The 26,792-nt window shown below is 47.8% G+C and overlaps 1 protein-coding gene across 1 annotated transcript; it reads right to left on the bottom strand.

Annotated features, from left to right (window-relative positions):
• On the bottom strand, positions 1–25,985 carry zmp:0000000760 (collagen alpha-1(IX) chain). The gene is made up of 26 exons (XM_056292465.1): positions 25,913–25,985; positions 25,279–25,402; positions 23,290–23,683; positions 22,035–22,112; positions 21,853–21,948; positions 21,664–21,717; positions 19,036–19,089; positions 18,883–18,936; positions 18,741–18,794; positions 18,535–18,588; positions 18,394–18,447; positions 18,246–18,299; positions 17,724–17,777; positions 17,146–17,190; positions 16,992–17,045; positions 16,850–16,903; positions 16,704–16,757; positions 16,463–16,534; positions 16,341–16,376; positions 5,371–5,415; positions 5,234–5,266; positions 3,944–4,090; positions 3,058–3,234; positions 1,584–1,674; positions 560–637; positions 1–203 (listed from the first exon to the last, which is right to left on the bottom strand). The coding sequence occupies exons 1-26, from the start codon at positions 25,983–25,985 to the stop codon at positions 1–3; spliced, it is 2,286 nt and encodes a 761-aa protein (XP_056148440.1).
• Positions 25,986–26,792: the final 807 nt, after the last annotated feature.

Genomic DNA, 26,792 nt, shown 5'->3' on the forward strand with positions numbered 1-26,792 from the left:
TCAGGGGCGTCTCCTCGGCCTCTGGGCTGTGGGTCGAGGCGTTCCAGCCGTGGCGTTGGGCAGATCGCACCCGGAGGTCACGCACACGCCGGGGACCCCTCTCAGACCCGGGTGACCCCTCAGCCCCGGCCGGCCGACGTGTCCCCTCTCCCCCGGCTTCCCTGGCTGGCCGTTGAAGACTCTGCCAGGACGACCGCGCTGACCTGGGGATTTGAAATTGAAATATGGTTGTGAATCCGTCCCTCTCGAAGCTCTCGTTCTAAACTGGCTGAGTCAGTCTGCTTTTATGGATTTCCGATGCCAAGTACAGAACACAAATGCCAAGTTTGCTTTTTTCCTCTGACATGCTCTCTGGAGACGGACCCTCCTTCCTCTCTCGTGGGTTCAGACACAGCCTGTCACGGACTGCAGCTACCAGCATGTCAGGTACAACCAGAAAACACCACAAGCGGCCCGACATGGCAACTGATTAACAGCTTTACAAAGAGCAGCAAGCAAGCTGCTGCGTTATTTCTCCTTCGTTAATCCACTTAGACGAGGTTTTTCATGTCAGCGTTACCTGCAGGTCCCTGGTCTCCCATGGTGCCAGGCAGGCCGTAGCCCTTAGCTCCTTTATCACCCGCTTCTCCTCTGTCACCTGCCAAAACCACACCACACAGACGTCTTAACAACAAGGAGAGACGGTGTCTCCACACGGTGTCTCCACGCCGCCTCCCTCGTTGTGTCCCGTGTTGCGTGTGGTCATTAACCACCGTGAGCATGCGGCTCACATTGGTTAATGACCACACATGTTTCTGAGCTCATCGCTGAATAAATGTTTGAAACACCTTGTAAATATTCTTCAATTTCACTGGCTTGGCTGGTGGATAAGCGTGATGTCAGGCGAAACCGTGCAACTGTAAGTCAGAATCTACCATGGGAAGGCGTACGCCATTCGGGTTCGAGCCGTACGGCGTCTGACTGAGCGCCGCAGGTTTTTCCACCATATTGTTCATGGGAAATCCCAGGCAGCTGCACTCTGTACGTACAGAACAAACAATTCACACTTTTGTATTGAGATTACTGTCATGAGGCATCCGGGCAGCGTAACAGTCTATTCCGTTGCCCACCAACACGGGGATCGGTGGTTTGAATCCCCGTGTTACCTCCGGCTTGGTCGGGCATCCCTACAGACACAATTGGCCGTTTCTGCGGGTGGGAAGCCGGATGTGGGTATGTGTCCTGGTCGCTGCACTAGCGCCTCCTCTGGTTGATCAGGGCGCCTGTTCGGTGGGGGGGGGACTGGGGGGGATAGCGTGCTCCTCCCACGTGCTGCGTCCCCCTGGTGAAACTCCTCACTGTCAGGTGACAAGAAGCGGCTGGTGACTCCACATGTATGGGAGGAGGCATGTGGTAGTCTGCAGCCCTCCCCGGATCAGCAGAGGGGGTGGAGCAGCGACCAGGACAGCTCGGAGGAGTGGGGGAATTGGACTGATACAACTGGGGGGGGGGGGGGGTGGAAATCAAAAGAAAAAAGAGAGAGAGAGAGAGAGAGAGAGAGACTACTGTTATGGCAGTGACATCGTGAATATTTTGTGTGGCACCTCTCTCTCCTTGTCTGCCCGGCTCTCCAGCTTCTCCGTAGAACCCCTGCTGGCCCACTTCTCCATCCACGCCATCCATGCCAACATCACCCTGACAACAAGGACACACACCCAAATTACACTTCTTTTTCACAGTATGCAATATGTAAATTATTCCTGTTGTATATGTCTTATAAGTCTCCTTCACAAACTGGTGGAAAGGATTTTGTTTTTCTTTGGCGCTTGATGAACACGTGATGAACACGTGATGAAGGCTCCATGGACAGCTTACAGAGTTCATTTACACCAGCTGAAACACAAACTGAGTCTGCCTTTCATTTCTGCTTGGTAGGAAATATGAGACAGGTATGTTAACAACTGTCGGGGTCACATTAAGACGCTTTACAGCCATGACTGGATGTGGGTGATTGGATGTGGGTGACTGGATGTGGGTGACTGGATGTGGGTGACTGGATGTGGGTGACTGGATGTGGGTGAATGTTCTTATGGGTTCATGAACATCCATCAGCCTGACGCTCTTTGTGACCAAAGCAGCTGGGAAACATGAACTGGTGAAATAAATATGAAAGAAGGGTTTTCAGTCCAAAGAAAGGCTTCATACTCTCCAAACAGTGTCTTGTACGAGACTCCTTAATTGTCTTTGTGGAAAAATCTGAACGCCTTTGTTCCACAGATTACTGTCAAGTACACTGCACGAAGCCAGAGAGACACAAAGGAACCATGTGCAAGGAAATCTAGTGAACTCTCATGTGTCTCTGAGATGGGAACCCAAATTAAATCATCACATTTGTTATGAATTGTGCCCTGTGTTCATTTGCAGGGAAAGGATCCACTCATGCTCCTTTTCCACCACACGGTGCCGGCTCCACTCCACTCCACTCGCCCTTTTGTCGTTTTCCATTACTGGGAAGTTCCGGCATTTTGGTAACTGTTACCACTTTTCTGGTACCACCTTTGTCGAGGTTCCAAAGAAACTGGGGCGGTACCAGAATCAATGCAGACCTCTGACTGGTCAGAGAAACGCGTCACTGCGTCACTGTGCGTTCATGGCATAGCACCTGGCATTTTTAAATACCGAAGTGGAGTCATCTTAAAAGTACATTTTGTAAGTGAAAAAAAAAAACGGGGAGCCGAAAGTCCACGCCTTGGTCTGTCGAAGAGGTACAGACGATTCTTACCCTCGTACCCCTCGATGTCCGCCATTGTTTTTGTTTTTCACCCCCCCCCCCAATTGTATCTGGCCAATTACCCCGCTCTTTTTGAACCATCCCGGTCGCTGCTCCACCCCCTCTCTGCCAATCTGGGGGGCACCCCAATCGACCAGAGGAGGCGCTAGTGCAGCAACCAGGACAAATACCCATGTCCAAAGCGAGTTGAGTCGAGCTGGTACCATGTAGTGGAAAAAGGGCATTAGATGTACCATGACCTGATATTCTGTTCTGTAACAAGTCAATGCACTAGCTCAGAGACTCACGGGGGGTCCAGGGGGTCCTTTTTGTCCCGGTGGGCCGGAGGCACCCATGGGCACATCCCCATAGAGAGGACACACTGCAGCACACGTCCTCTTCACTGAGTTGGCAAAAGTGGACATCTGTTCCAGTACCACTCTCTTGCAGACCTCGATCACATGTTGAGCAGGGAGGGCCGGGCCCTGCACAACAAATCATTACCACATCCATCACTGGAGGCTGCCCAGCTCTGGGACATGCAACACGGAGTATAGCAGGACAGGGCATGCTGAATCAATGACTGCCTTCAGACAGGAAATGCAGTGAACAGAGGGCAAACGCAGCCAGAAATATTTCCTTGGGCTCATTATGGATTTATAGACCACACTAAACGAAGCCCTCGCAGTGAGTCACAAGTAACTACAGAATAATGAGAAAGGTTTCAGGGGATTTTTGACACCCCAGTTGTTACCAAACAGCATGACTTGAGTCACTCTTACTACTACTGCAAATAATGGCCTGCCTTGTGTGGTCGTATCACTTACGTGCAGAGATATTATCGATTATAGCAGAAATTCAACAGGAATCATTTTTGTTTGTGAAGCATGTAGAGGATATTGACAATAACGACACTATTTAGTGCAGCTAGGTACCCTTTTCAATGTGGGTTTCATGCTGAGTCACACTTTTTTAATTTAATTGTATTAGACATTACAATACTTTATGCAACACAATACATGACAACAGTATTAACAGCATCAGTGTATTAAACAGAGATAGAAATATAAACGTAAATCTTGTGGCATGTCATTGTACCCCAGGTATATCATCGCTTAACTCAAACATGTCCAACATTCCTGGACATGTGTGCCCCACTCACCACAGTGGAGCCGCATACTGTATTTTACTTACCGGTGGGCCAGGTGGCCCCCGAAACCCAGCTGGCCCTCCTTCACCTCGGACTCCCTTGACTCCAACAGGGCCTGAGCGTCCAGACTCACCAGCTGGGCCACGCTTGCCCCGTCCGCCCTGGGGACCCTGCTTGCCCCTGTCCCCCACCTACACAACAGATAGATCAATTAATTCTTCTTCTTTCGGCTTGTTCCCTGTTTCTCAGGGGTCACCACAGTGGATGTTACAGTTTCCATCGATGGAAACTGTTGTTAACCCCGGCCTCGACCGATCTGGTATGGTCTTGTCAGTCCACATAATGATTTGGCAAAGTGTTACATCGGATGCCCTTCCTGACACAACCACTAACCCTGTGGACGGGGGCACAGGTAAAGCACTGGATGCCATCCCAGTATTCATGGACTTGCGCCCATGCCTGTCACTTGATTGATTGATTGATTGATTGATTGATTGATTGATTGAATTTTGCTAAGCCGAAAGGTTAAACAGAGAGATGATGTATATAACAAGCAGCATATGGGGGCGTCCGGGTAGCGTTGCGGTCTATTCTGTTGCCTACCAACACAGGGATCGCCAGTTTGAATCCCCGTGTTACCGCCAGCTTGGTCGGGCGTCCCTACAGAAACAATTGGCCATTTCTGTGGGTGGGAAGCTGGATGTGTTCCTGGTCGCTGCACCAGCACCTCTTCTGGTCAGCCTGTTCGGGGGGAGGGGGAACTGGGGGGAATAGCGTGATCCTCCCACGCGCTACGTCCCCTGGTGAAACTCCTCACTGTCAGGTGAAAAGAAGCGGCTGGTGACTCCACATGTATGGGAGGAGGCATGTGGTAGTCTGCAGCCCTCCTGGGCTCAGCAGAGGGGGTGGAGCAGTGACTGGGGTGGCTTGGAAGAGTGGGGTAATTGGCCAAGTACAATTGGGGAGAAAAAGCACAAAACAAAAAAACAAAACAAGCTGCATAGATGAGTGGAAAAGACCGGTGTAAGGTCAGTCCATGTTTCTCAACTAAGATAACTGACATATTTTTTGAAAGCTTTGCTTACTGAGTTATCACTCAAACTACCGCTGCTCTCTCACCAAGTACATGGATATTAAGTGGACACCAAGTAAAATCCTGATAAAGGACTGGATTAGTACTCGGGTGATATGGTTTGGATATGAAGTAGAGTTAAGGGTTGCCATTGAAAAATGGGGCTACACAAGAAATGAATAAAAATTCGATGTACTTAAAACAAGCACTCCAATATGTTCTGTCACACACACCACCCTGAAACCACAGAAGGGCGTCTCACCTTGCCTTTCGGGCCCTTTTTCCCTTCTTGTCCCTTCAAAAAAAAAAAAAAAAAAAAAAAGATAAATTCATAGTTAATAAAAATGGATAAGAAGAAGAAAATGACAAGATGAGCAGATGGCAGATTAGAATTAATACCTTTGCACCTTCAACTCCTCGGACTCCTTGAGTTCCTGTGTCTCCCTGTGTGATGAAATGAGGAAACAATTCAGGCAGGTTAAAACGTTCTCTTGTTTGTTGCAGAGATTATTAACAGGTTAAAATGGGTCGGAGGCTTTTAAAGCAGGAGGGTAGACGGGGTTAGTTACTGGGACACTATTTGATCTGGACATAGGGACTAGTTCGTTGTTCTGAAGAAGACCTCCGTGTTGTGAGCTTACTAGGCGACTAAAGCTCTCCCAGCCATCAAATGAAAACACAAACTTAGATGCAGATGTGGACAAAGACACTACATGGACGGTACTGGGTGAGGCAGCCGCAAACGTGAATTCACGCAGCCATCTTCCAATACCGGAAGCGGAAAGCCCCATATTTATATTTATTATATTACTACATTTGTTCATAGGTATGGTACACTGTGATTACTACCCCCATCCTTTGCTGGCTAAGGCAAATCTGAACAAACAGTAGAATCTTTTATAGTTATAGCTCAGCTGCACAGCTCTCCCACTAAACCAACAGAATTTAATTTCTCTTAACATAATGCCACCACATGTACACAAAAAGTAAAAAAAAAAAAATCAATTAAATCCAATAACAGCTGATGTTTATATGACACCCAAAGGTTAAAAGGAGTGAGAAGGGAATAAGGCAAGGCAAGTGGTAACCACGTACTATGGCGATTCATCACCAATGGCAAGCAATGCAAACATGTCCAGCTCACAGAATGTATTATAGTGGTAACCCATGTCTATACTTGTCATCCACTGAGCTACAAATGAGCAGCAGTGCTCGTGAGTATAAAACACTGTCGACAGATCATTTTTTTGGTTAGATTGGACAACTGATCTTGAGATAACACCAAACATAGAGGCTTTCAAGAACATGGGAAAAAGACATTGCATTTGCCTTATTACCTCCCACTATCCCCTGTACTTTGTAGTTACAATATCTGCAGCTGTCACTTTGTCTGCACTGCTTATCTTGCCTAAAATTGTCTGCAGATTTTACAACATGCACCTGCCGTTGGTGCATGTTGCAGCTAGTCCTGAGTCACATTAAGAGCCAACTCCCCCCACACTGGACCTAGTGCACAATGCACAAACAGAGCTACAGGCAACACGATCTTGCATGCACTCCACCTGACTCTGACCCACCTGGATCAATGCAATGCCTACCTGAGAATGCTGTTCATCGATTTCAGGTCAACATTCAATACCATCATCCCTCAGCAACTGACTGGTAAACTTGGCCTGCTGGTGCTCAACACCTCCATCTATAACTGGATTTTGGATTTCCTCACTCGGATGCCCCAGACAGTCCAGATCAGCAGCAACAATTCCAACACCATCACGCTAAGCACTGGTGCCCCTCAGGGGTGTGTGCTGAGCCCACTCCTGTTTATGCTGCTGACCCACAACTGAACCTCAAGCTCCAGAATGAATCATATCATCAAGTTTGCCAATGACACCACTGTAATGGAGCTCATCAGCAACAACAATGGCACAGGATACAGAGAGGAGGTACAACGGCTGGCAGACTGGTGCAAGAACCACAATCTGTCTCTTAACATTGGGAAGACAGAACAGCTGATTGTTGACTTCAGAAGGTCCAGTGCTGACCACACTCAAAATCAATAGTACCATGGTGGAGCGAGTGAAGAGCACCAAGTTCCTTGGTGTTCACATCGCAGAGGACCTCTCCTGGACCACCACCTCAGTTCCCTGGCCAAGACAGCCCAGCCGCACCTGCACTTTCTCAGACGGCTGAAGGTGTACCTTCCCACATCTATCCTCACACCTTCTACAGGGGCATCATCAAGACCATCCTGTCCAGTTGCATAACTGTCTGGAACGGGAACTGCCATGCCTCCAACTGCAGAGCTCTCCAAAGGGTTGTGCGGGCAGTGGAGCAGCTCATCGGCAGCTCTCTGCCCTATCTGCAGGATATATTCACCTCCCAGTCCATCTCCAAGGCCACTAGCATTGTGGCTGACTCTTCCCACCCCTCCCGTCAACTGTTCACCCGCCTATCATCTGGGAGAAGGTTCTGCAGCATCAGGAGCAGGTCTGCCAGACTGCAATAGTTTCTTCCCCCAAGCAATCTAGCTCCTGAACACCAAGCTGCCCCATGCGCCCTCTGGCTCAATCCCCCCCCCCCACACACACACACACAGGCACACACAACCCCCTCATTCTCTGAGCACCACCGCCTGGGACGTTTTTTTTTTAAACTCAACTCCACACCTGTAGCCCCTCATCCCCCTCTGGACTCATGCCAACCCCTTAACCCCCACCCCTGCCATGGATTTATACCAACCTCCCCCACCCACCCTGGACCTATACCAATTTCTACCCACCTCCCCACTTGCATAGCCACTTCATTTGACAATTAAAAGACAATGCACAAACACCTTTAAAAAAGGTACGAAGAGATCCTTCCACAGCTGCCAATGTTTAAATACATATACTATGGCTGGTTGAACCAAGTACATATCCATGTTACACTCTCTGTCTGTTTGCACAGATCCATACTGTTTAAGTACTGTTTTATAATGTTACACTATGTTACACTTAGCAGGTGTGTAGCTGGGGAGTTGGTTCATGTGATGAGGTTCAAAGATGGTGCCATACCATGGCAACTCGCTACGAGCTGCTCTCGTCTTGTGGTTTGTTTTCCTGTTGTGCTCAATAATCCAGGGAGTTGTTCCTTATCTGATGCGAGGGTCTAATGAGAGGATGTTGTGTTGCTGTAAAGCCCTCTGAGGCAAATTTGTAATTTGTGATATTGGGCTATACAAACAAAACTGACTTGACTTAAATTGCATAAACACTTCTTGCACGATTACCTATGATCGCCAGACCTTACTGAACATAAGATTAGATGTTCCCAACAGCTGCGAGCCACTGGACTTGCCAAAAGAGATTATCTACGACAAACAGGTACCACCATGGACTAATGCCCACAGGCAGAGTTGCTGGAGGCGAGCTAAACAAGGTGACACCCTGTTGAGGCTACCAAAGCGTCCTACCCAACGCCCAATTTGATTTGGCTGGGCCCTCATACACCTGATAGGGCTATACCACTAGGGGTTTTTCTGTGCACCGTTCCATGACGACTACTGGCAAGGTAAAGAGAGGTGGTGTATGCTTCTTTATTAACAATTCATGGTGCACTGACTTGGAAATAGTCTCTCAGACCTGTTTGCCAGTGTTGGAACAACTAACAATAAGGTGCAGACCATTCTATCTCCCAAGGGAAATCCCCTGCGTGTTGTTAACTGCTGTCTACATACTGCTGCAAGATACTACCACAGCGGAGCTAGACGAACTGTGTGGAGCCATTAGCAGGTAGGGGAACTTGCACCTTGAAGCCATTTCAATTATGGCGGGGGACTTAAACCACTCTAATCTGAAATCTGTGCTACCAAAATTTAACCAACATGCCACCTGCCCAATCAGAGGCAGTGAGACCCTTGACCACGGTTACTCCACGGTCAAGGTAGCTTACAAGTCTATCCCAAGACTTCACTTTGGGAAATCCGACCACTTGTCAGTACTCTTGCTTCCTGCCTACAAGCAGAAAGTGAAGTACGCACAGCCCACGGTGAGGACAGTACAGTGATGGACTACAGAACACGAATCCAAACTTCAGGGATTGTAGTTACCGCGGAAGGTGGTCGCTCTGACTGTCAGCGGGTCTGCGCTGGGAGAGCACAGGGGCTTATGAGACTGTTAATGTTCTGGTCTGTTCTGTCCAATGTGAAAACAAGAGCACCCCTGGGGTCATGCGGTGTATGGGACATGGGTGCTGCCATTAAAACAAGCTCTCTGCCTCTTGACTCATTCTTCCACGCCGGCTCAGCACATTGGTGTCAGAAATGGGATTGAGCTGAAGAATGGAGAGGGAGATCCAGAGCCTGGAGCAGGCCATCAAGCAAACCCGTTGGCGCTTGGAAAACTTGGCATGGCGAAAGACAGAGCCCTAGAGATGGAAGTTTTCCAGCCAACCCTGATGGCTCCATTGCACCATGGCTCCACTGCCCCTTAGACACCAGCAGGACCAGCACCGGGGTGCGCACGACGCACCCGCTACCGATCGCCCCCTAGTGGCCATGAGGGACACTACAGGGGAAGGCCTGCTGCCCGCCGCCACAAACTGCCCCCTAGCGTCAGGGAGGAATGCTGCACGTAGAACTCCAGCCAAGCTGACACTGCTAGAGCCATATCTCTCACAAGTGCAACTGGTGGCATGGCATAACGGATGGAGTAACGAGGAGACTGTCATCCACCTGGCTCTGGTGTTGGAGGGAAAGGCCTTGCAGGTGTTCCTCAATCTAGCCCTAGTGGAGCAGTGGACATACAAGCCCTGACCGTGGTGCTGAAGAGGCCATTCAGGTGACGACTTTTCACTGACCAGAGCAGGCTCTCGCCAAGAGGGCGAGAGCCTGGATGCCTTCATCGCAGACGTTCAGCTACATGCTCAGCAAGGTTACCTGCAGTTCGATGCAGCCGTCAAAAAGGAGCTGGTCCTGCACACTTTGCTGCGGGGGCTCACGCCGGAACATCTGCATCAAGATGTTTGCCTCACCATGCCCCAGTCCCTCTGTGAGGCTCTCTGTGAAGCTGAACGGACCATGGTGGTACTCTCCATACGGCTTACCCAGCAGAAGGCCCCCACTCTCCGACCGCACATCAGGTTGTCCGACGACAAGGAAGAGGTAGAAGAGGTCTACCAAATTCGTCTTCCACTATAGCGGTCTCAGCAATGGCCAATGGCCTCAAACATCCAGGTGACGTCCACCCAGGCTGACTGACTGCTGTTACCAGTGTGATGAGCCTGGACACATTGCCCACGACTGCCCAGCACCGGCGCCAAAAGCCAGAGTCAACCGGCCGGCGGGAAAATTACAGTGGAGTGGCCTAGTGAGGGGACTGCCACTCTAGTCTCCAGCCCCCCTTCAAGGTCGCTGCACACTGGTTGGCTACCTGGGTCACACCAAGGGACTGTATGTGGACTGCCAACTCAACGGTCAATCCTACCGGGTCCTGGTAGACACAGGATCTAACATTTCTCTGGTGCGACCTGGTATCCTTCCAGGCATCACCAGCCCCCTCTCAGTGGCATGGTCACCAACCAACACCCAGCTGATGACGGTGACAGGGGAGAAGGCTGGCATGAGAGAAAAGAGGTCACTGCAAGTCCAGTCTAGAGACCAGCTGCTTACACATGAGTTCTGGCTCGCCAACATCCAGGACCCCTGCATCATCGGTCTGGACCTGCTGACCTGCTGGGGAGCCCGTGTTGATATGTCAGAGGCAACCATCACCCTCAGCATGAAGACCGTAGAGCTCCAGTCCAGCCAGAGGAGGAGCAGCCTCAAGGACCGGTGAGCCAGTCGCCGAGCAGCTGCAGCTCAGCAGGCTCAGAGCCCTGGTGCGGCATTGGAGTGCTGCTGCTGCCAGCGGCAGGAGGAGTGGGGCCAGATGAAACCGATGATGGCAGCCGTTCAGACTGTCTTCAACAAGGTGAGCTTGTTCCCGTTGACCAAGCAGCAACTGAGGCAGCAGAAGAAGGCAGATGTGGCCCTTGTGCTAGTGGGGGTCTGGCTGGAGATGGGGCAGTGCTGCAAGTGGACAGAGGTGTCAGCGCTGGGGCCGAGGTAAATGCCTACCACTCTCAGTGGGACAACTTTGAGCTCCACAATGGGTTGGCGTACCAGCTGTGGCAAGCTCCCAAACGAGGGAGGGGCCTCATGCAGCTATTGGTGCCCCATGTGCTGCGTCCCCAGTTTCTCCAGATGGTCCATGGCTTGATGGGGGCAGGGCACTATGGGAAAGTCAAGACCCTCCAGCGTCTGCTGGGGCAGTTCTACTGGCCTGGCTGTTGACGAGACGTGGCGCTACACGCACACTGTTGCGATTCCTGCACCTGCCAGGCCTGGGCTGGCTCCGGACTGCAGCAGAAGAAGGCCTATGACACAGTGCCTTGGTTGGTCTATTCACCAGCGATGACACCCAGGACTTTTGGGGCACTATGTGTTGGGTGATGGGGTCGTTAGGGACGACTGACCCCTCGGGTGGGGGCTATGTAGCAACCGGGGGAGGCAGTCGCTCCAACTGTCAGCGCAGGGGCTCATGGGACTGTTAATATTCTGGTCTGTTCTGTCCAATGTGAAAATAAAAGAGCAGAGCACTCCCAGGGTCATGCAGTGTATGGGACACGGGTGCTGCCATTAAAATGAGATCTCTGCCTCTTGACTCATTCTTCCATGCCGGCTCGTCACATTTTTTAATCAACATACTGGTCAATCTTTGAGGATTCAGCCTTGAGTTTGGATTAGTAATCTGAATCAGTTACTCGCGATATTGAACTCTGTGTAGATAACTGTATCCTAGTATAGACTGTTCACTCCAAGTACAGACTGTTTGCTCCTACCTCAACCAGAAGCCCTGGATTAACAGTGACATTCGCCTGAAGTTAAGGGAGCATACCACTGCTTTTAAATCAGGGGACAAGGAATGCTACAAAAAAATCCAGGTGTGACCTACGGAGAGCCATCAAAGCTGCTAAAAACAATATAGGGACAAAGTGGAAAATACAACAGTGGCTGTGACCCACGGCACATGTGCAGGCAATTACAGACTATAAATCTAAACCCAGTGTGGCTATCAACACCCCTGCCTCTCTCCCAGATGAGCTCAACAACTTTTACACCCGCTTTGAAGCTCACAACCTGGACCCAGTGCCAGCAGCACAGTGCCCATCCGATGAAGTCCATCTACAGGTGACAGAGGCTGATGTGAGTAAAACTTTTAAAAGGGTCATGGCTCGTAAAGCTTCTGGCCCAGACGGCATCCCCTCCCGTGTCCTCGGGACATGTTACACTCAGCTATCTCAGGTTTTTACTGACATTTTTAACCTGTTCCTGTCATCGTGTGTGGTTCCACTGTTTTAAGAAAATCACCATTGTGCCTGTACCTAAGAAAACACCTGTCTCTTGCCTTAATAATTACCCACCTGTTGCTTTAACAGCTGTTATTATGAAGTGCCTGGAAAGATTGGTTGTATCATGTAGAAAATTTAACGTTCCTGTTACCCTTGACCCATTACAGTTTGCCTACTGTTCTAACAGAGCTGTAGATGATGCTTCCTCACTTGCTCTGCATGCTGCTTTAAAACACCTTGAAAAGAAAAATACCTAAATCAGAATGTTAATTATTGATTACGGCTCTGCTTTTAATACAACTGTACCATCCAAACTGGTGTTGAAACTCAGAGGTCTTGGTCTGGGTAACTCTATCTGTAACTGGCTATTTGATTTCCTGACAGGCAGGCCCCAGACTGTGAAAAGAGGTAAAACATACTCATCCACATTAGTTCTTAGGACCGGCGTACCTCAGGGCTGCTGTCTCAGTCCCCTATTGTACAGTCTGTTTACACACGACTGTGTTGCCAAATATGACAACAGCATCATTAAATTCACAGATGACACCACGGTGATTGGATTAATAGGCACCAGTGATGAGAGGGCCTACAGGAAGGAAGTGAAAGATTTAAACATATGGTGTCATGATAACAACCTCTCTATCAATATCAATAAGACAAAATAAATCATTGTTGACTTTAGAAAGATCAGAGAAATACACATTCCTATTTCGATCAATGGGTCATCTGTTGAAATTGTGGACAGTTTTAGATTTCTCGGTTTACACATAACAGACACCCTCACATGGTCTCTCAAAACCAATTGCATCCTGAAAAAGGCACAGCAGAGACTGTACTCTCAGAAGTGTCTCAAGCTTTGGTATGAGTACCAAAACTCGAACTTTTAACTCAGTAGCATGGAGAGTGTCTGTATCAGGCTGTATCACAGTGTGGTTTGGCAGCCTGACTGCTCAGGACTGCAGACTGCTGCAAAGGACTGTAAAGACAGCAGCAAAAATCATCAGCATGGAACTACCACAACGTCATAATATTTACACCACTCACTGCAAAAGGAAAGCCCAAAACATCATTAAGGACACCAGCCACCCCACCCCGCTCATGTTGTTCTCACTCCTTCCATCTAAAAGAATGTTAGCGGAGCATCAAATCCCACAGCACTCATCTCAGTAATAGTTTCTTTCCACAGGCAGTCAGGTTGCTGAACAGCTGATGCACCCATATGAACCTTACATTGTTGTGTTATCGTGTACTTTTCTATTTTGTGTACATAATGTATGAATTCATGTGTACATAGTTTTTTGTTTTTTTTTACTACTTTATTAATCCATGTGGGGGATTAATGGATGTGGTGAGGGAGGACATGCAGGTGGCTGGTGTGACAGAGGAAGATGCAGAGGACAGGAAGAGATGGAAACAGATGATCCACTGTGGTGACCCCTAACGGGAGCAGCTGACAGTAGTCGTAGATTAATCCCTGTGGGGGGAAATTCTTCCTCTGCATTTAACCCATCCTAGCTGTGTAGCTAGGAGCAGTGGGCAGCCACCGTGCAGCACCCGGGGACCAACTCCAGCTCGTCTTGCCATGCCTCGGTCAGGGGCACAAACAGGAGTATTAACTCTAACATGCATGTCTTTCTGATGGTGGGGGAAACCGGAGCACCCGGAGAAAACCCACCACAGACATGGGGAGGCATGCAAACTCCACACAGAGGACGACCTGGGATGACCCCATAGGTTGGACAACTCCGGGGTTCGAACCCAGGACCTTCTTGCTGTGAGGCGACAGAGCTAACCACTGGACCATGGTGGTTAGGTAGGTCCATTTGAGTTTTTTTTTTGGGGGGGGGGGGTGTCCTTGTGTCCTTTGTGTTAAGGCAGAGTGAGCAAGAGTACAATAATTTCATTGTATTCCAAAACACACAATAAAGCTGAACTTGAACTATATTTATATTCATTGCGCTGTCTTCCCAATGTGTCCCACCAGTTATATAGTTCTTTTAGTATAGTTTTCTATATTTTTAGCACAGTCCCTCATTTTAACAAAGTTTATTTATGTATCCTCCTATTTAGCACATTCAGACAGTCTGACTGAAAGTGCTGCTCTCTGTCTATGTTGCACCATGTGGTCCAAGGAGCATGTAATTTCCTCTCTGCTGTGTGCTGTGCTGTACATGAGATGACAATACAGCTCTACTTGACTTGGTTGAGGGGTATGGGGGTCCCTACAGACACAATTGGCTGTGTCTGGGGAGCCAGATGTAGGTATGTGTCCTGGTCACTGCACTAGCGCCTCCTCTGGTCGGTTGGGGCACCTGTTCGGGGGGGGGGGGGACTGGGGGGAAGAGCAGGATCATTCCATGCGTTACGTCCCCCTGGTGAAACTCCTCACTGTCAGGTGAAAAGAAGCGGCTGGTGACTCCACATGTATGGGAGGAGGCATGTGGTAGTCTGCACATCCAGAGTGGAGTAATTGGCCGGATACAATTGGGGGAAAAAGGGGGGGGGGGAAGCTAAATCTACACTCAGTTCACACTCGATCACATGATTCTGAGACTAAATCTCATTATGTTGTTCATATCAGGTGACTTCTTTTGAAAAGAACACTACATTCGTTCAGATGGTCACGTTTCATCAGAAAAATGTACTGTCTCATTACTATTAGTTGTAGTAACAGTACTAACAGCAGTGGGAAATATGTTAAGTGTTGAATAATTTGCATATCTGAATACTTTTTTAAATGAGTTTGTACTCTGCCTTAAATAAATCAACGACCTTTTAATTCACTCATGTTGTTGTTTTTGACCAGGTTCCCTCATGTTGTCGTTTCTGGCAGATTTTAGCAAGACACAAAAAAACCCATAAACAACTTAAATGAGGCCTTTAAAGGAAGATTTGTCTTGGCAATTGGCTCCAAGTATCCTGTAAACACCTGGGAAGGGTCCCCCAGGGGTATGTAGCACTCGTTTTGACCTCATGTCCAGATGGGGCGGGCGGGGTGCTGTGAGCCAGCATGCCCCGGGAGCCCCAGTAAAGAACCAGAGGCAGGAGCCACTCTGGAGAACTGAATGAATTATCCAATTGTTTTTTTCGCCTCTTCGTGGGGTAGACGTGGGTCTGTTGACAGACGGCTCTGGGGCTGTGAGTTATAAGAGAGCTATGGTGACACATGAAGCGAAGGGGCAGCCTTGCAGGGTTGGTAACCCAACCCTGCCTTCCTGTTGTGTGCCTGTCTGAACAGAAATGTAAAGAATGGAGTATGGAACGCGGCTTGTGTTTGGATTTTAGAAAGTAATTAAAATGTTAGATAGCCCTCATTTGACCACTGGCCATAATTATTTATTCTACATTTTCTGTCATAATATAATGACTAAATGAATACTATTTGGACACGCTTCGCATTTAATCCATTAGCCAACTGCAAAACGTAAACCACATCATCTTGATTGGATAAAACGACCGCAAATGGGGAGTCCGAGTGGCATGGCAGTCTATTCTGTTGCCTACCAACACCGGGATCTCTGGTTCGAATCCCCATGGTACCCCGGCTTGGTGGGGCGTCCCTACAGACACAATTGGCCGTGTCTGCAGGTGGGAAGCTGGATGTGGGTATGTGTCCTGGTCGCTGCACTAGCGCCTCCTCTAGTCGGTCGGGGCGCCTGGCGTGATCCTCCCCTGGCGAAACTCCTCACTGTCAGGTGAAAAGAAATGGCTGGCGACTCCACATGTATGGGAGGAGACATGTGGTAGTCTGCTGCCCTCCCCGGATCGGCAGAGGGGGTGGAGCAGAGACCCGGACAGCTTGGAAGAGTGGTGCCAAGTATAATTGGGGAAAAAGGGGGGGATCCAAAAAAAAACCTACTGCAAATACAGCTGTAAATGTTCTGTTCTGTGTACATGCCGATACCGACTGGCTGGCCATGGCATCAAATGTGAACTTCCACAGTACAGTACGAACGTGTTGGTTTTGCATTTCTAACTGATAGTGGGTGAGGATGTGCTACCTTGGGCCCTGGTCTGCCGGGTACACCCACGTGTCCCTGTGGAGAGATGACATGGCTTAGTGGTTTGACGGGACATGAATTTATATTTCAAAGAGTTTAGAAAATTCATCTGGAACACTCACAGTTGGTCCAGGCGGTCCAATAAATCCAGGTCTTCCTGGCTTTGCTGCAGAACCCTTGTAACCTCTTGGGCCCTGGAGAGTAAAACGTTTATTAAACCTACCGAGGGCCCCTAGCCTACACTCTCCACACCATCGCTTTGCTTTAAGATGGCAAACCACTTTACGCACACAGGGTTTGAAAATGTATTTTGTGTTCCACTTCAGTGATGGTTACGCAATGACTCCTGAAATACTGACTTACAGCTCGACCTTGAGGACCCATTTCTCCCGGTGGCCCCAGGGCGCCTTTTTCTCCCTGTTGAAGATCAAGTCACACACCTCAGCAAATGAATCTGCCAGAAACAGCACGCTGTGTATTTATTTACCAAATAAGAACGGGCCTGTCACCTTCGTTCCACTCTGACCACTTCCGCCATCGGGGCCTTGCGGTCCTTGATAAGCCTGCGTGAAATGGACAACACTTACAGAGCCGAGTACACGCCTTCCACATGCCACTGAATCAAACGTAAATACAACCAGCACACAGTACCTCTATTCCTGGGTCTCCATCTCTGCCCCGAAAACCAGGATCTCCAACAATGCCCTGGGGAAGTGTCATTATTGATTAAAAATCGCATAAATTATTCTTCAAACGTACTTGAGGCCACAAGTGTGATGCTGTGAGGAGCTCAGCGGTGACTTACCTTTGGTCCAATGGTGCCAGTTCTCCCCTTAGGTCCTTGGATGCCCTAGTTTCACAAGACCAGACAATACACTCATGTACAGCAAGCTTATGCTGACTTTAAAATGCAAGTAATGGCTGCTAATAAGGTGTTGTTTTGTGTTGTGTTTGCATAACAATGTAAAGCCTCCCTCATCCAAACCGCTTATCCTGCTCTCAGGGTCGCGGGGATGCTAAAGTCTATCCCAGCCGTCATTGGGCGGCAGGTGGGAGACACCCTGGACAGGCCGCCAGGCAATCACACAGGGCTCACACACACACACACACACACACATTCACACCTAGGGACAATTTAGTACGGCCAATTCACCTGACCTACATGTCTTTGGACTGTGGGTGGAAACAGGCGCACCCGGAGGAAACCCACGCAGACACGGGACGAACATGCAAACTCCACACAGAGGACGACCCGGGACGACCCCCAAGGTTGGACTACCCCGGGGCTTGAACCCAGGACCTTCTTGCTGTGAGGCGACCGCGCTAACCACTACGTCACTGTGCCGCCCAAATTGCTGATACATAATACATTTCAATACGTACCGGTTTCCCCTTTTCTCCTGGAGTTCCCCTCTCCCCTGGATCTCCCACAACACCCTGTCAAGTCACAAAGACATTCTCAAGGTACACGACTTTTGACTGTAATTCTAATCACTCATTTCCTCAAACAGCATGGTGCCTACATGGCCCAGAGAAGCGAGTCTTGTGGACGAGTCAGCGAGTGGAGGGCCTGTTCTCTGTGTGGAGCACAGTAGGTTATCACAGCAGCGGAGGCCTTTCCCTCGATGACTCACCACTTTATGTTGATGTAGTTCAGGCCCTCCATCCTTCGCCAAAATCCAACCACATGCACTAACTTTGTTTATGGAGACGGCACATATGCCAAAATCATAGTCCTGTTCAACAGCGCCTCTTACAACATAAAACATGATTTATTTGATCTGCGTGCTTACACGAGAGCTTCTCAAGGTACGAGTCAATGAAAGAAGAGTCTCATGGATCTTATGGGGTTTCTATACAACAAAAACAGGAGTCGGTGGGCATGTTTGTAGACTCAACACCCACCTGCTTTCCCCGAGAGCCACGTGGCCCTTCTTTGCCAGGGGCCCCTTCTTCTCCCTATTAATGAAGCCACAGTGAGACGGATATCCTTGCATGTGCACGAAAAAAAAACTGAGAACTTAAACAGAGTCACCACACTGAACTGAATTACCTTAACTCCCTGGTACCCCAGGATGCCTTCGTGTCCCTTTTCACCTTGAGGACCCTTCAAGGGAGGACGAGATGTCAGTGATGCAGCGACACATCATCATTCTCAACACATCTCACCACAGTGTGTTTAAAGTTAACTTACGACTTCTCCTTTTTCTCCGGTCTCTCCAATCACTCCAGATGGGCCCCGAACTCCCTGTCATTAAAGACATGATGTCGACATTAAGTCCTCGGTTGGAAGTAGGAAGCCTCACTAATCACCCGCTGTCGCTTACCAGTGGCAGGGATCTAACACTACCAGCCTTCGATTTAAAAACACACCTCCATTAAGACAACAGAGGAATTTACCTTAAAGCCCCCTGCTCCTTTTAATCCTTTCAGCCCCTTGACTCCTCTGTCCCCCTGTAAAAACAGCAGTATTTTGTCTTGTTGATATGGACTCACTGGGTTTCAGAGTAAAATGGGGATAATGTGTTTTCTGATGCATTACCACTTGGCCCCGGAGCCCCCTCATCCCTTTCTCCCCTTTCATTCCTTGATCCCCCTGCAGACATGGACCAGGTTCATCATAAATGCGGAGTGAGTAACAAAAAAAAGAACATGAACTGGAAGAGAAGGAGGAGCACGTAAAGGCGGGTCTTACCTTGGGGCCGGGCTCACCAATGTGGCCGTAGTCTCCTGTGTTTCCCATAATCCCCTGCAAGACAAGCACGGGTCAGTAACACACAGGTCTTTGCTGCAGGTCTCTATCTATCCATCAACATACTGGAGATACAGACAGAGGAGTCTCATATGAATTTAAACATTTCCAAAGGACAAATACATCTTCATGTCAGTCACTTTCCACTGGGAAACTGATCGACTACCGGCGTGGACTTCAACTTCAGAATCAGAATCACTTTGTCGTTTCACTTCATGCACTTGCACACATGAAATGAAACGAAACTTCGTTTCCCCCAGCCCACAGCAATGCAACAAAGACGAAACACACCCAAACTACAAGAACACACATACCCAAACTAACACACCTATCTAAACTAAACAGAAATAATCACTGTCCAAGGGAATGAACACCAGCCAGGATGACTGTCGGAACTGGCGGTCTGCATGGGCTAGCAGTTAGCTTAGCCCAACCTGCCCTCGGTGTTTCCTCTTCGGGCACAGCTCCGGTCAGGGCCGTGGTCCCTGGGCCCACAGGACGCAGCAGACCAGGCTCTCCCAGCCGATCCAGTGCCAGTTCTCCTAGCCATCAAACGAAGACAACCTTAGACGCAGACGTGGACAAAGACACTGCATGGACAGGACTGGGTGAGGCCGCCACAAACATGAATTCGTGCTGCCATCTTCCCACACCGGTGCTCAGAAACTTTTAAAAGTTTTGAAATTGTATTATCTTGTTTTTAATGAAGCAATTAGAAAGTACCAATAAACTTTAAGCAGTTGCCATGGGAATCATAACAGCTCCTATATGTTATATATAAAATCTTTTAAATCTTTTATTCAATTTTTGGGATTTTTTTGTACTCAGTGAGAAGCTGCACGGAGTACAAAAAGTACTCAGTAGTACAAGTATAAGTAGATGAAAAAACAGCATTTTGGAAATGACATAAAAACGGGTGGCTTTAGTGCTGGTGCAGATGCTGGCTTCCTCACATATACAGAGAAAATTGTGTTTTCCAACTGACATTTTACTGAGTCAACAAACAAGTATAAGTGAAACGAGTCCAGCACGCCTCTGCACTGGCGGTTTATTTAACCATCTCACCTACGAGTGCTTTGAGCACAGTCAGCTGGGAGGAGGTTAACCTCAGAGATGGCCGACGGCACAGCGAGAGGCATGACCGTGAACTTTACGACATTTCCAAGGCGGTATAGGTCCGAAGGAGGCGAAGGACCACACACACCACCCGAGATGGGCAGTCCATATATCGGAGTCAGGAAATGCCCTCCTTTTGGTGCCAGCGGGGCTGTAGATAATGGTGTTGGGGGCTCTGTGAGTCATATGTGATTCACATGCTGGCAGGGGGTCAGGCCTTCACTGACTTACACAAGACAGATGTGCACTCACTCCCCGGTGAGCAAGGGCTTCAATTTGGCACACGAGTGTGTGGCATGCGTGTTTCTGGAATAGTACTCCGTGTGTGTGTGTGTGTGTGTGTGTGTGTGTGTGTGTGTGTGGGTGTGCACATGCGTGTGCACTCACAACATGTGCACGCACAGGCGTGATTGGGGATTTCCCTACTAAACACAAAGGGCATGTTAAATGCCAAACCATCACATAGGAAACAGTCTTGTTCTCTTTAAACACTCTACCAAACATGTGCTCTCTGCTTCCCGTTTAACAGCAAACATTTAGGTTTGCCCGACATCATATTAAGGTTTGAGCATCAAACAGATAATTACTCATAAATCTTAAGTGGAAATAAACATGTGTGCTGCTGGATCAAGCACAGAATCAGGGCGAACTCCACACACACACACACACACACACACTCATATATATATATACACATATACATGACAGTGGATCCTACAGCAGACAGCTGCAGCTGGTCTTCATATGCTGTAGTAATTATAGCAATACATAAAAGTAGTAATATTTGTGAAAGAAAAAAATAACATGACAAACGCCACATACTGTTAAGCAAGCTAATTATCAGAGATTTAGGGGGTACAGCTCTTTCTCCAAGGTCGCTCTGTTTTTACTGTGTGTTTGGGATTCATTACAAATGAATTAGTATCTTCAAATGGAAAAGCGAAGCCATCGTAAGAGCCTCTAATCCTCTGCCAATCCGATCTAAGTCAGTCCGATATTCTGAATTGGAGCAGTGGCTGAAAAATGTTGTAAACGGTCGATACAAGAAGTCCTAAAAACAAATTCATTATCACATCCACATATGTTGATTGTTTTTCTTGGCTTCACCCCAAATCTGTTGCAAGGGGGACATGAGTTTCAAACTATGAGAGGAGCCCCTGTGTTTACTATCGTTAAACAGCCTTGCTTCCAGATCTGTTTCCATCCTGCCGTCTCTTGGTACTGCTCCCACTGCCATTTTCCACAGCTCCGCTGCTGTCCCACGACCAAGAGTTTTACCATTTCAGTCGCCCACAGTTCTGTTTAACCCTTTCCTGGGCCAGTCTGCTGCAGGGGCCGCCATTCAACACTGACAACACGTTGTGTCTTAAATGGTAGTTTGTCGTTTGCAGCCGCAATGAACACAAGTACACTTCACACTGATGTGAGCTCAAGCTGTAAGCTTCCCCAACTTACCCAGTTTCCCAGTCTTCCTGGTTCCCCTGTATTTCCTGGGAGACCTCTATGACCCTAAAGATGAATAAAACACGTTGGTATGGATTTTGATTGGTTGTTTAAATAGGTGGGGGTGGGGTGGGGTGAGGGTTAAATAGGGTCAACTCCTCTGTATTGTGTAGTTTGGCGACGGAGAAAGGTCATGTTCACCTTTGGTCCTGAAGGTCCCTGAATTCCAGGTTGTCCATGCATACATTTGCAGGTCGGCCTTCCAGCGGTCAGGCCGATTTCTGCGTACCCTCCACACTGTCGTAGACAGACAGGGGCAACATGCGTGAGATTAAACCCATCTGTATCAGAGGAAGTGAAACGCTGAACGATGGAGGACTCACCACGCTGGAAAGCTCGCAGCAGCCTTCTGAGTAAGCCTGCTCTGGATCACAGGACACCTCCATCTGCTGAAGATCAACCTACAGAGACACAGATGAAATATAGTCATATGGATGGGAAATCAAGGATTTGTTGCAAATCAGCCAACCAAAAGGTACAATGAGTAGTTTAAAGACTGAGGTGGAATTGGGATAGATATAATGGTAGTGCTTAACAATAAGGCTTACTTTATATATAAGGGGCTACTCACTACTTAATCAATGGTTAATAACTAGTTTATTCATGCGTGGCAAATCTGTAATATGATAACACATTTATGAGGACTTTTTGGGTTGCCGTGTTGGGAGCCCACGTTGTATCAATATGATGAGCCTCCACAGACATTCTCTCAGAAACCACATGATAAGACAAAGATAGCTGAACTGTTGTATGGCCACCTCACTAACCCGTATCTGACCTCGCCTAACCTTAACCCTGAACTCAAAAGGCAACGAAATTCTTTATCACTTTGGTGAGTTTGCGACCATGTTAAAGTGAAAACCCATCCATTATTATTGGATTGATGTTGGGACCAAGGGATGTGAGGATAGCAGGATAAACAAAGCTGCAGTTAGTAACATTAATGATGGGTCTGTTTGATTTAGGTGCAACAATGAACCAGCATGGTCAAAATTATTTACTGCTATCACTGCCGGCTAAATCACACAGACCCATCATTAATGTTATTAGCTGCAGCCGTTTATCCTGCTATGCTTACATCACTTGGTCCCATTGTCATTCTAGCCATATAGATGGTTTTTCTACTTTAGATGGAAGAAAACTCACAAAAGTGGGATAGGGTTTAGTTGTTCTTCAAAAGTTAGGTTGCCTGACATCAACCCTAAACTTAACCATCTAACTATAGTTGTTGTCGCTACTGCGTGAAAACTGACTTTTGTGTATACATTGCATGTCATTTTCAGGTCTTGCTATTTGCATGCCACTTGCTGAGTATGTAAATCGGCAGTCATCACCAGTCACAGTTTCTGACCAAATGTCTGTGGAGATACCCTCATATCGATAAAACCTGGCCTCCCAACCCAAAAAGTAATTTTCTTTTATTAATACTTGATATTTTTGTATCAAACATCTTATTTCTGAATTATAACGCATCAGTAAATAAGTTATCAACCATTAAGAAAGTAATCAGTGTCCATTATAAAAGCTTAATAAAGTACGCCTTATTGTACAACGGCAGCAATTTGACTATAAACGTACAGCGACTGAGCGGTCTCTTGCGGCCCGCTTGACGATGGTGGTGTACCCCCGGCGGATGACGGGCCTCGGCTCGTCAATGGGCTCCGCGCTGACCTCGGTGCAGTCCACCAGCAGCTTCACCTGGCCACCCCTCACACTCAGCGCTAGCTTGTGCCACTCCCCGTCAAACAGCTTCTCGAGCCCGTGGAAGGTCCGCAGCATCCGGGTGCCATGGGGACCAGTGTAGAAGAAATCCAAAGAATGTGCCTCCCCGTGGAAACGCACGCCCACCTGCTCGCGCCCCTCAGGGTCACTGACCTGCCACAGGTTCCAGGAAGTCCGGGCAGCGCCTTGGGTCACCTTGAACGTGGCGATGACGGAGTAGTCGGAGGGCAGGCCATCTGGGTACACATCACTGTGGTGGGACAATCACAGAGGTTAACAGCGCCACATAACGAAGAGACTTGATTAGGGATAACACAATCATTTGCAATTGAGAGTGGTGTGTATGTTTCATAACAATCCAAAACTACACAAGCTGGGGGCGTCCGGGTAGTGTAGCGGTCTATTCCGTTGCCTACCAACACAGGGATCGCCGGTTTGAGTCCCCATGTTACTTCCAGCTTGGTCAGGCACCCCTACAGACACAATTGGCCGTGTCTGCAGGTGTGAAGCCAGACGTGGGTATGTGTCCTGGTTGCTGCATTAGCGTCTCCCCTGGTCGGTCGGGACGCCAGTTCAGGGGGAGGGGGAACTGGGGGGAATAGCGTGATCCTCCCACGCGCTACGTCCCCTGGTGAAACTCCTCACAGTCAGGTGAAAAGAAGTGGCTGGTGACTCCACATGTATGGGAGGAGGCATGTGGTAGTCTGCAGCCCTCCTCAGGTCAGCAGAGGAGGTGGAGCAGAGACCCGGACGGCTCAGAAAGTATGGTAATCGGCTGGGTACAATTGGGGGGGGAAAAAGGGGGGGGTATCCAAAAAGAAAAAAAAACTACACCAGCTGGTTGCAGTAACTAGTCGTCCCCCGTCTGGTTAAAAGCGTGTTAATGTGTAATCCGGCTGGTGCCGTGTTGCGCTGTATATCCATAACCCTCCACTGAACACCACTGAAATAGATGATACGGTCCATGAGAGAATAATTAGAGGCCCAAGTTATTGGATGCCAGGAGATAATGTTACAAACATCTGAATGAATGAAAAACAGAGTTACTTATGGTTTCATAAATTACTCAGTTTCCACAAAAGCATCTGACATTGGACAACCTCAGCATCCAGCTGTGTTTGTGACTCTTTTTGGGGGGAAATCTCCATTACTGCCTTTTGATGTTGCACTTCTGAGAGATTTTGCCGTTCTTTGTTTCTTTGACATTTAGCATGAGTTACGGCCCAGCAGAAATGTCCGACAAAAAGCTCGGCTGAGACGCCGGGCAGGGGGGATTCAGGGAGCAGAGCTTGCAACAAAAAAGAAAGAAAGAAGGGAAATTGCAAAACAAATTTACCAGTGATGCTGTGTGCCTCCCAGGCAGCGACGAGAAACATCCAGCACAGACAATAAAACAATTATTACCGTCAAAAATGGAATCGGTGCTCTGATGCACTGAGATAATTAAAATAATATACTAGCTATTTTATTTTTTCCCTTTTCACCAAACCTTCTGAGGTGGTTAACCAGGGACTGGTTGCACTATCCACCAACTACGTGACCTTTTGTGTTTCGCCCCTGCTTTCTACAACAGTGTTCAGTAACGCAAGGCAAGAAGAGGTCCTCTGTGAGCTGAGATCGATCTGGTTTTGAGGGCTACAGTAAGAAAACATCACGATAAACCTGTTTTCTCACAATGAGTGATAAATGATTTGTGTGGAGAAAAAACAGGGACAAAGGCAAAGAAATTGTGTATACATTGAGTATATATTGAGTATATGTTGAGTATATATTGAGTGTTCATTGTATTTCAGTGAGTGTTGGCGTCTCCTATGAGGCCTCACTGGGTGTCAGTCCCTGCAGTACCTCATGGACCTCTGTAGATGGATGGAGGGGTTGACGCGGTAGGCGACCGCCTCGGGTTCAGACCCATTCACTCTCCTCACCCCTCTTGACTCTGGAACACGGAGCTCCTCCAGGAGATCGAAGCCTCGCAGGGGAAACACATCACAGTTTCACATGTCATCATGACCGACAAGATGTCTCGTGAATTCGACACCATGCTGTTGACAGGCCTACACTAAATGTTAAAATTTCTCAGTTCACAAGTTGTTTGATGAGATCAGTTAGCAAATCCTTTATCAACAAAGACTGTCAGTTCTCTGGATGAAGTTGTTGTAGTTTATATCGGCACGACACCGCTGACTATGTTTACAATAATATATCCATAATAATCCGATTAAGGTCCTTATTGCAAATAAAACAATAACCCGATGGGTGAAATGACGTCTCTCAATGCAAAAGAGTGGCACATCTGCATCCGTCTGGGCCACTTACGGGTGTATTGTTGGAAAATGCTGGCACCTAGTGGAACCTCCACATGTACTTCAATGAGCTAAATCATCATCATCCATCATGACATATGAGGATAACAATTACATCCAGATAGTGACGGCTACTTTTATTAAACTCTGAGATAAAAGACTGAAAGAAGACTTACTTGGTAAATTTTGACATTGGGTTGATCCCAAGAGGGCAAAGACCAACACCAGCATGTCTCCAATAGCTGGCATTTTCAGATTTTGACAGTCAGGGGTTATAAGTGCCTGCAAAAGTTGTTCGAATAATCAGATTCAAAACCGTTTGATAGGATATTTTAATCCCATCACATACCATACGAAGGAGTCATCAGTCTCTAATTCTACCCATTTCTAAATGTGAATGAAACTGTAAAGAATCAGACACAATCTATCTGGGACATATCAAAATGTTTACATGATTCTTTTTGAAAGCCTACCTTTAAAAAAAAATTTTATGAGAAGAAATTCTACCCAAATATATATATATATTGACAGGAGCCCCAAAGTGGCCTTCTTCATATACAAAACAATTCTAAATAGTATAGAATCCCTTTTATAAAATACAAAAAAAAATCATTGTCATCATTATTATCTATAAAATGATCTTCTGCCAAGTAACATAAAACAAAATGTTTGTCTGTAGAGGAGCACAAAACACTTTCAAGTCTCAAAATCAGAGAAAAAAATTCATCATTCATACTAAATTAACCATGTTCACAGTTGACGCACCTGGTGTGCTGAGGCAGCTTTAAACGATCACCTACTTCTCATCTCACACAGCCCAAATCCAAATCCATATCCCTGCTTTCACCAAAAACCTCTTACGGATCTTATGCAAGAAGTCTTCAGAAATACTCACATATTCCTGAAAAAGAGGGTCCCGGGTGACTGGCAGAAGGATCTTTTACAGGTCCTGGAGTTGAGGCTCTATCCTGATCTGAAGTGGCATCCCAAGGGCCAGCCACCGTGTTGAACAGGAGGACCATTCAAACCAGACACCCTGGCCCTCAGTAAAGCCTG

The sequence above is a fragment of the Lampris incognitus genome, chromosome 13, assembly GCF_029633865.1.
Source record: "Lampris incognitus isolate fLamInc1 chromosome 13, fLamInc1.hap2, whole genome shotgun sequence".
NCBI classification, from domain to species: domain Eukaryota; kingdom Metazoa; phylum Chordata; class Actinopteri; order Lampriformes; family Lampridae; genus Lampris; species Lampris incognitus.

What these genes read in the sequence shown, in the direction of transcription:
- zmp:0000000760 (XM_056292465.1), bottom strand. Translation starts at nt 25,985, where the DNA reads ATGCCAGCTATTGGAGACATGCTGGTGTTGGTCTTTGCCCTCTTGGGA. An exon ending in GTGGCTCTCGGGGAAAGCAG is followed by an intron (nt 17,778 to 18,245) that starts GTGGGTGTTGAG and finishes GTGACTTGACAG; the next exon opens with GGTGTTGTGGGAGATCCAGG. An exon ending in GAGGAGTTGAAGGTGCAAAG is followed by an intron (nt 5,267 to 5,370) that starts GTATTAATTCTA and finishes TTTTTTTTGAAG; the next exon opens with GGACAAGAAGGGAAAAAGGG.